The sequence below is a fragment of the Puntigrus tetrazona genome, unplaced genomic scaffold (assembly GCF_018831695.1).
Source record: "Puntigrus tetrazona isolate hp1 unplaced genomic scaffold, ASM1883169v1 S000001111, whole genome shotgun sequence".
Lineage (NCBI taxonomy): Eukaryota > Metazoa > Chordata > Actinopteri > Cypriniformes > Cyprinidae > Puntigrus > Puntigrus tetrazona.
In genome coordinates this window covers 1,022,501-1,032,500 of record NW_025048699.1, presented here as the reverse complement: position 1 = coordinate 1,032,500, position 10,000 = coordinate 1,022,501, and the positions used below count along the sequence as shown (strand labels likewise).

Below are 10,000 nucleotides of genomic sequence, written 5' to 3'. Positions count from 1 at the left end.
TGAAAGTGTCTAAATCAGAAACTCACCCTCTTTGATCCGACTGGTGCCATGTTCAGCAGGAGATTCAGAAACAGATGGAGATCTTCAGGAGAGCTGAGAGAGACTGGGAGAGAGATCCTCAAGAGAAGAGCGCTTATAAAGCACCGCTGGAGGGGTGTGTGTGTGTGTGTGTGTGTTTGAGAACAGCCCCCTGTAACCCAAACTAGTTCACAATGTTACTGGTTAATGTTTATCTTCAGCTGATCTGATTTCTTAGAATATCAATATCTTCAGGGTGATGCTCGATAACGCGTCCGAAGTGTTGCGTCACAGAGAAACAAAGCGCTTTGATTTTGAAGTCTATATTTCTAAAGAACGGATTGTGACCGTGATTCCGTTCCAGCAACAAATACAAAACCGGCATGCGCGCAAAACAATGCGTTCCGAGAACGTTTTGCGAACGTTCCACACGAAGTTATTAAGAAAACGTTATTTCCCAATATTCCAGTTTTCGAAAAGCGTTGTGCAAAATCATAAAACGTTCCATTTCACGGTTTGGCAAACATTGCGACGAGTTTCCTTTTGAATATTCTCTGAAACAAATAGCTAGATTTAAAAAGAAAAAGGCGTGCTTTAGCTTCAAACGTAATAAAACCCACCTGAAGACGCCGAGAGGTATTACTCTACTAGAATCTCCACAGAATCCACTAAAATCTTTCAGGAAGAAGTTTCATTAGCGTTTATGGATTGCGCAACTCTATCGGAACACTATTAGAACGATCTGTTAGGAACATTTGTTTATATCGTTGAGAAACCGTTCACTTCACTGTTTAAAAGTATCCGTAATAAAGGTAAAGGTAACAAAAGTAAATAATTCAGAACGTCCTGAAACTAAACGGTGACATTTAAAAGAGTTGACTGTTTCAAAACGTCAGAAACCTGAGAGCGTTCCTTGTTGAACGCAGGTGTTTCACACAGACTGTGATTCCAGACGAGTTATCGATTATTGGTCGTTTCTATCGATCTCAGAGACTTTGATCACGTGATCTGCTGCCTTGACACATTTTACTTTCCACAAACATTCCTCTGGATCACACACACACACACACACACACACACACACACAGGGTTGCTGCAATCTTTGTTTGTGCTGCAGATTGTTCATTCACTCAGACTGTTTATGAAAGATATATCAACACCGCAGATATAACAGATGCTGAGTGCGTAGGAAAACACCCGAAACTCGAATATTGTGTTTATGAGCACTGAATAATCCCGCTTTAGCCTGTGTGTTCGTGTTTAGACTGTGTGCATTGTTGTTGATAATGTATTTCCACGCGCGCTGTTAAAGTGTCCGTGTGTCCGAGGCGAGCGGGGGCGCGCTGCTCGTGCGTGTTTCTGCGTTTGTTTGGAAACTTGGTGCCGAACTCAAGACGAACCTCAAGACAGCTGTTCTCTCTCCGAAACACGTTTAACATGTCGAGGATATTACGCGCGTTTAACGCTCGTTTGAGGCGAGACTTCAGGAGAAAAACACCGCGCTTCTCTGCGCGCAGCTTCTCCACAGACGACGGGTGAGAAAATATCAATAATATCTGATGGACTGGACAGTTATTAACACGTACGTGAGAAAATATAAACTATGTCTGGTAGACTTAACAGTTCTGAGTGTATTTGAGGAATATGAATTATATCTGAGACTTGTTTATGAAAATATGAGGTATATCTGACAGATGAGGACGTGATATCTCATACTGAGATGTTTCTGAGATAATCTGACAGATCTTGTGAATATTAGGAAAATGCATGGGAAAATTCAGCTTCGTGGATTTAATACTGTAATAACCAAAATATCAGATTCGGCATAATTGTCCATATCGGGCCATGTTATGGTGGTCCGAGGCGTGTGTGTGTGTGTGTGTGTGATGGTTATGTTCTGGCTCTCAGGGACGGGTCAGCCGGGGTTCTGGGAAGGCGTCTGAAGGATTCGGCCGAGACGGTGGTCATCGGCGGAGGGTGCGTCGGGGTCAGTCTGGCCTATCATCTGGCCAAAGCCGGACAGAAGGACGTGGTGCTGCTGGAGAAGTCTGAGCTGACGGCCGGGTCCACGTGGCACGCGGTACGCACGCGGGTCAGGGGTCAGAGGTCATCAGGAATCCAGATTTGGTGTAGTCCTTTAGAAAACGCATGAGTTAGGAAACCTCTCAGCGATGAAAGCCATTCAGTTACTGTCCAGAGTTACTGTAACAGATGTGTGCTCCCTCCGAAGTCGTCTTGAAAAAAACGCTCAAGTAGCTGCTAGTCAAAGTCAGATATATTTCTATAGTGCATATATTTCCAAAGCAGCTTCAAAACATGTGATAAAATATGAGGCAAATTTTAATTCAGCTGTAATGCTTGTTATGTAATGCTTCTTATGTTGTCTATAAAATAATATAAAATTAATTGTAATTCAGATTAGTTAGTCGTCCAAGTGCTGCATCTGATTGAATGAGCAAAAGCCTTTGAGACACTGTTAGTAATGAACTAGTAAGAAATTAACAACCTTCCTGTAGCTAGTTAGTTGATTGTAGCGTATTGCCCCGTAAATAACTGCGATATTATTGTCATTTTAAGACCATTTTATGCCACTGAATGTATAATCATAATATAACAGCATAATAATGCAAGAAGGCCTACACACTTTCGACTGACAACAAGAATTTAATTCTTAAAAATATTTAGAGCTTGGAAAATACTAGATACCTTAAAAGACTTGAATAAATAGTAAACGCACAAGTAGAAAAAGTAGAAAAAGACCAATGCACAAAGAACTTTTATGGAGATTTTTCCATCTACGGATTTTTCCCTGAAAAAAAAGTAATGGTGGCTGAAAAACACAATCTCTATTCAGCATCAGGCTGCAAAAGATATAGACACAAGTGGAGTGCAAAAAACGTTTTACTTTTCATGGCGCTTGCAACGCCAAAGTCATGGGTTTGACTCTCAGTCAGTGTCTGAACTGATATATCTGAATGCAATGTTAAGTCACTTCTGCTGAAAGTATCTGCCAAATGCATGAATGTAAATGTAAAAAGCATGAGAGCTGATAGAGAAAATGACTCGCCTCTCTGGTGTGTTTTAGGTTAAAATGATTGGCAGTGTATGACTGTAACGACGTGATGCTGATGCTGTTTTCATCCACAGGCAGGACTCACCACATACTATCATCCGGGCATTAATCTGAAGAAGATTCATTATTACAGCATTAAACTGTTCGAGCAGCTCGAGGCCGAGACGGGACAGGTGAGACACATTACTAGAGAGACTTGTGATGAACTTGCAGCCGTATTTATTGTGTGATTGCGTCTCAGGCCGTGGGCTTCCATCAGCCCGGCAGCATCAGACTGGCGTCCACTCCAGTCCGAGTCGATGAGCTCAAATATCAGATGACCAGAACACATTGGCACCCGACGCCGCAGTTCCTCATCGGCCCCGAGAAGATCCAGCAGCTCTTCCCTCTGCTCAACATGGACAAGGTTCGAGTCTGAAACACAGGCTTTATTCTCACTGTAACACACTGGGTCAAAATGGCGTACATGAGAAAAAAAAGCACAAGTCAAGCCCCCTTGTTGTGTGATATCATATTTTAATATTACATTCATAGGATGTCCGCGGGTCCTTAAAAAATATTAAAATGTCTTAAGATGTGATGGGTCTTCAATGTTACATTTTATTACGTTTTTAATTTATAACTATCCATAACTACAGCTGAAATACCTAGTAGTAGCCATTTTATCTCCTTTTTATAAGAGTGTTGATAAAATGGATCCAAATTCATATCATCCAATCCAAGTTTTGCCTTGTGCTGCAAAGGTGATGTAAAAAGTCATTTTCGTTCTTTGTTAAGTTGGACTACAGCAGCTGTAAAGGTAATGAGTTTTTGCAGCTATTTTCATTGACCTTGCTAAAGCTTTCAATACAGTTGTTAATTATTTGTTATTTAGATTACATTGTATTGCTATGTACCCTATCTTGGTTTTATATTTATTTAATAGTTCTCAATATGTAAAAAATTGTCCAGCAATTGTCCAAACCATTAACTATTAATGAAGGGGTCCCTCAGGGCTCTGTGTTAGCATCAACCCAGTTTTCAATAATATTTCCCAGGTTAACCTATATTCACCTATAAAACTCTAGTCTTAAATAGTACAAAATCTAGTCTTAAATAGTACAAAAACAAAAGTAATGTAACTTCAGATGGAGCATTGATTGAGGTAGTATCCTTGTGTAAATTTCTCTGAATCTGGCTTGATAGCTCTTTGACATTTACTAGCCATATAACTAATCTCCAGAAAAAAAGTTATATCTAGACTTAGTTTTTTGTTCCGAAATAGATCTTTACTAAATCGGCCAAAAAATATCTTGTTGAAACAACTATTTTGCCCTTGTTTGATTATGGTGATGTGATATATAGAAATGCATGTGTCTAGAGTAGTTAGATGTGACGTATCATGCAGCAATTAGATTGATTACAAATGCATCTAAACACATCAGTGTAAATTATATGATTTGCTGATGTTGTAGAGGCTGAAGCTGTTTGTCTCTGTGTCAGGTGTTGGCAGGTCTCTATAATCCCGGTGACGGTCACATCGATCCTTATTCTCTGACGATGGCTCTGGCAGCGGGAGCTCGAATGTACGGCGCTCAGATCTATTATCCTGCTCCGGTCACAGGCCTCACGCCGACCGCCGACGGCAGATGGGACGTCCAGACGCCACACGGAACCATCCGAGCCAATCGCATCGTAAATGCCACAGGTTAGGCCACATCTACACGACAGACCACACCCCCATATAGTAGACCGCACCTGTTCGGTAAGCTACACCCACATATGCTTGACCACACCCCAATGACAGACCACACCCCCATATGGTAGACCACACCCATTCGGTAAGCCACACCTACATATGTGACCACACCCACATAAGAAAGTGGGTGTATTAATTAGGCCACACCCACCTATGGGATATCGGTATCGTATGCCTGATCAAAACATATATTTAAAACTCCAAAATGTAGTTAATATTTGCATTATTAATAGTTTAGCTAAATATGGAACAATATTTCAATGTGATGATAGCGGGATAGAATGATAAAATACGGAAAGATCCTGGGAAAAATGGGATAGTTGACAGGTATGCTTGTGATAGACCACATCTGTTTGGTAGGCCACACCATCATATGATAGACCACACCCACCTATTAGGCCACACCCATACATGTTAAACCACACCATGCATTATGCCACACCCATGTTAGGTGGCACCCACATGTGCTATGCCATACCCTTCAGCGCAGTCCGAGGAGCATCTGCTCCCCGTTTATATTTTAGCGCTGCAGCTGTTGCACTCATTTGAACCCAGAAGAGCTGCTGGAAATCTGAGGTCAGTTCATGATAGACCACACCCGTTTGAACCCAGCTGCTGGAAATCTGAGGTGTTTTGTGACTTCTTCTACATCTTCAAATTCATTTGATAAAATTTAAGGTCATAAAACGTTACAGATCAAAAAGGCAATGATTTCATGAAATAAACATGAAATAAGTCAAACTGCTGTGTGATCTACAGACTCTTGGTTTTTGAAGCAGATCTCATTCAGGGAATGCCACGCATGAATCTATGGAGTTTATAGTACCACATTTGCAGAATAGAGTGTCAGTAAGTGGTATTATGGTATTTTGGTGACACAATTAACTGTATCTAGTATTTAACTGAAGATACACACTTTCATTGTCTACCAGTCGCAAGCAGGAAAGCCTAAAAACGTGATTTATCATATTCAATATATAGATTATAATAGTATCAGCAAAATCTGCCAGAAGCGTCATGGGTCCAGAAGGATTTCTTGTAATAGTTTGTGCTGATGTTCTTATGGGAATGTGCTGAAACAGCTTTTGATAAGATGATCAGACACACATTGCACAGTCACACGGGCCGACCGCTGACCTCTGACCTCTTCTATAACAAACACACCTGATTGTGTCCCATAATCCCCCTCTGTTTTCATCATGTGCCTCTTAAACGAGTGCGCTGAAGGTTTGATGTGCTGCTGATCCAGAGGTCAGATGCAGTCAGACTTTTCTCTGCTTCCTTTTCCTGTTTTGTCTGTTTAAACATGGAGAATGTTTCTGTGGACTGAATTGAGTAATGAAGAAGCAGAGTCAGATTTGAGTGTGTGTGTGTGTGTGTGTTTGTTTAGCTGTTTTTGAACTAGGTTTAATGTGTTTGAGGTTTTGGCCTTCTGCCCTGCTCTCACGACCAGCCAATCAGCTCTCGCCAACAGTTCATCTCTCAGCCAATCATCAGAGGTCTCTCTCACACGCCTCAGCTTAACCAGTTTTTACCAGAACTCTTCTTTTTTTTCTCAAGCTGACAGAACAAAACTGTGAATTCTGTTATTTCTGTCAAGGCCATGAAGTTCAGTATCTGACTCAGATCTATTCTATTCTATTCTATTCTACTTTATTCTTCTCAGTATCATCAGTCAATCAATCAATCAATCAATCAATCAATTAATCACTTTTTTATTTTTATATAGCGTCTAGCATACATGTTTTTGGTTTAGATGATTTAAAAAGTTTCTATAATTCTTCCTCTCCTATAACAGAGAATGAATTTTTCCTCAGGGCGTCTATTGTGCACTATCTGATGCAATACCGTAACTGACGGCTGCATAGTTACAGTTTTATCTCTGATAGTATCGATCTTGAAATCCTCGCCACAAGGAGCGACAGAGCTGAGGATGGCATCTGACGTCAGATCAGGTACGAGAACAGATAGGTGGAGAGAACCGTAGCTGAGGGTGAGCCGATAGCATCTGGGGCTGCAAGGTGAAGAAAGAGATGTAATAGATTGGGAAACTGAACCGCTTCTGCCCCCTTCCTCTCTCCTTCGTCTCTGCTGGTCCAGTCCAGTCCAGGCTCCTTCTTCCCTCCGGCTTCGCCTCAGTCCTCTGTCGCTCTGACTCCACTGCGGCCTTCCAGATCCTCGTCTCCACTTCGGTCTCCGCATCGGTCTCCGGCGCTATCTGCTCCGCTTTGGCCCTCCGGATCCTCCTCGTCGACTGGGCCCATCTCTGCCTCGCACTTCTCTCGGACTCTCTCGTCTCCTCCGTGGCTCCTCTCTTTATCGCCACCACCCTGGCCTCTGTCTGTCGTCCTCCTCCCAGTCATTCGGTCACCTCCTGAACCTCCTCCTACCCGTTTATTTCATCATCACTCTTTCTCTCTCTCCCGTTCTACGATCACGAATCTGCATTTTCTATAATGTATTTCTATGAAAAATACATATCTGATATGACTTATTATATAAGTAAAATTAAACCAACAATATAATTCTTTTTCTCAAGGATAGAAAAAAAAGAAAAATAATTGCATAACCTTTGAACATAAGAAGAAACTCTTTTTTCTTAGCGTCCGTTTCCATAGTGACTAGGCAATCCGTCGCTCTGCTGAGAACGTCTTGGAACACACTCTCTGTTGAATAAACTCACTCGCAAAGTTTTTGGAACCAGCATATCTCGAGTAAGCAAGGTTTGCGTTACTCAACCGAGAGTTCATGGTTTAGCAGATGATAAGTTAACCTTGTTTTTTGGAGCACACCCCAGGAGGTCAGAGGTCACAGAATGCTTGCAGGAGGATCCAGTTACTCTGAACCCTGCTGACCTACAAACACACCGTGAGCCATGATTGGTGCCTGAAAAAAAGACCTCGACCAATCAGAAGACATCTCACAGCACTACAGATGTTCATGTGGTTGTTGTTCTGACTGAGCTACACACACACACACACACACACACACACACACACACACACACAGACACAGACAGACAGAGACAGGGAGAGAGACCAAATGAACACAATTTAAAAATTTAAACTTAAAAATTGAAAAATTGAAAAAGGTGTTTTATGAGGTTTATGTTTAGTGCTGGGGTTAGAAAATACATTAGTTGTGTGTGTGTGTGTGTGTGTGTGTTGGGCTGCTGGAGGTTATTTCAGACTGATGGATCATGTTCTGTGTGATTATTTCAGGACATCTGCAGTGTTTGTGTGTATCCTTTGCTCAGGGGTTCTTCTTAAAGGAACAGTTCACTCAAAAAATTAAATCTGCTGTAAATATGCTCACCTTCAGACCATCCGAGATCAGAATGAGTTTGAGATCTGGAGAAATGTGTCTCTTCATCAGTGTCTCAGCAATGGATGTGAATAGGTGCCGTCAGAATGAGAGTCTGATAAAAACATCAGAACAATCCACAGCACTCCGGTCCATCTGTTAACATCCAGAGAACACAAAAGATCAAACTAATCCATTTTAACTCAAATACAAGTCCATAATCTATAATAACTCTTCCTCCCATGAAAAAGTGTTCTGGTCTGAATCAGGTGAGAAATCTGCACAGATCAAAACAGCTCTAAATAAATATGTTTCTGGATTTTGATGTGAGAGATGACAAGAGATGCAGTTTTTGACTGGAGAAAGAGTTATGAATTAATAATGGATTATGGACTTATCCCTTCTTTTGTCTTCTTCAGGTGTTGGACTGGAGTACTGTGGATTATTGTCATTTTCTTTCAGTTGTTTGTACTCAGCAGTGATATATTAAATGTAAAGCTCTGTGTATTTGTCTTGATCTTAGGATTCTGGGCTCGTGAACTGGGTCAAATGATCGGGTTCCAGCACCCTACCATCCCAGTGCATCACCAGTACGTCGTCACGGCGACGGTTCCCGAGGTGAAGGCGCTGGAGACGGAGCTTCCGGTGATCCGGGATCTGGAGGGCTCATATTACCTGCGTCAGGAGCGAGACGGCCTGCTGTTCGGACCCTATGAGAAGGAGGACAAGATGAAGCTGCAGGACTCGTGGATCACAGACGGAGTTCCCCCAGGTCAGACAGCAAGTAATAGGGCTTGGAAAGTAAATCTATGAAGCTCGAATCTTTCAGCATCGATTCTGAGATTGGATTCTGAGCTTAGTTTTGAACAGCTGTATGCTTCCAACAGCCGTACTGTGCTCTTTTCCAAATCCTTACACACACCTGAACCTAAAATAATCAGTCATAAAATTAGAAAAGGCTGAAGTGATCCGAGGTCAAATTATAGACTCAGCCGAACACATAAGTGGTCTTCTTCATCTGCATCTGATAAAAACGAGAGTAGAGCACCATCTGCTGTTAAAATATACATTCAGAGTACATTCCAGCGAGGATCACCATGCATTCAGAAGATTGATCCATGAATCGATTCCGCATCGATTTATCACGAGTGAGAAATTAATCGGGTGTGTGTCGCAGGTTTCGGTAAGGAGCTGTTTGAGTCAGATCTGGACCGGATCATGGATCACGTGGAGAGGGCTATGGAGATGGTGCCGGTTCTGAAGGACGCTGACATCATCAACATCGTGTCCGGACCAATCACATACACACCTGACCTGTTGCCCATGATTGGACCGCACCAGGGAGCCAGAAACTACTGGACCGCCATCGGCTTCGGGTCAGCACACACGCACACACTCACACGCTCTCTTTCTCCACACACACAGTGCACTCAGTTCAATGTTATTTCAGTTCAGTTAAATAACTGCACTTTTGTTCAATATGACTCAGTTCAATAACTATGATTCAGTGCAATATGAAGATTTAAAAAACCAAACAAATAATATTAGATTATAAAAAATATGGATCTAGAAATATAATTACATTAATTTTGTTAAATACAGTTATTATAATTATGCAGATTGTAGCAGACACGTATATTCACGCATATTTCATATATTAACATACTGTAGGTGATGATTGACAGGTACGGTATCATTCACTCTGGAGGAGTGGGGAAGTTTCTGAGCGACTGGATCGTGAGCGGTGAGCCTCCGTACGATCTGATCGAGTGTGACCCGAACCGCTACGCTCACTGGACCAGCGTCCCCTACCTGTGCGCTAAAGCCCGAGAGTCTTACGGATTCAACAACGTCGGTCAGTCACCTGT

The 10,000-nt window shown here is 42.0% G+C and overlaps 2 protein-coding genes across 3 annotated transcripts in view; one reads left to right on the top strand and one right to left on the bottom strand.

Moving 5' to 3' along the window:
• bhmt (betaine-homocysteine methyltransferase) overlaps positions 1 to 1,159 on the bottom strand; it is a 5,949-nt gene extending 4,790 nt beyond the window's left edge. Inside the window, exon 1 of one of the 2 annotated variants that reach the window (XM_043234324.1) lies at positions 1,075 to 1,159. In XM_043234324.1, coding sequence (XP_043090259.1) covers positions 1,075 to 1,144 — 70 coding nt within the window. In that variant the 5' untranslated portion in view covers positions 1,145 to 1,159. Of the gene's footprint in view, positions 1 to 26; positions 188 to 1,074 lie in introns of those variants that run through there. The other variant, XM_043234325.1, reaches the window with a different exon arrangement.
• The window catches only part of dmgdh (dimethylglycine dehydrogenase), a 14,112-nt gene continuing 5,271 nt past the window's right edge, over positions 1,160 to 10,000 (top strand). Inside the window, 8 exon segments of the mRNA XM_043234326.1 lie at positions 1,160 to 1,553; positions 1,927 to 2,098; positions 3,166 to 3,264; positions 3,333 to 3,497; positions 4,574 to 4,778; positions 8,656 to 8,904; positions 9,310 to 9,508; positions 9,818 to 9,987. Of these exon segments, the coding sequence (XP_043090261.1) occupies positions 1,456 to 1,553; positions 1,927 to 2,098; positions 3,166 to 3,264; positions 3,333 to 3,497; positions 4,574 to 4,778; positions 8,656 to 8,904; positions 9,310 to 9,508; positions 9,818 to 9,987 (1,357 nt within the window). The 5' untranslated portion in view covers positions 1,160 to 1,455.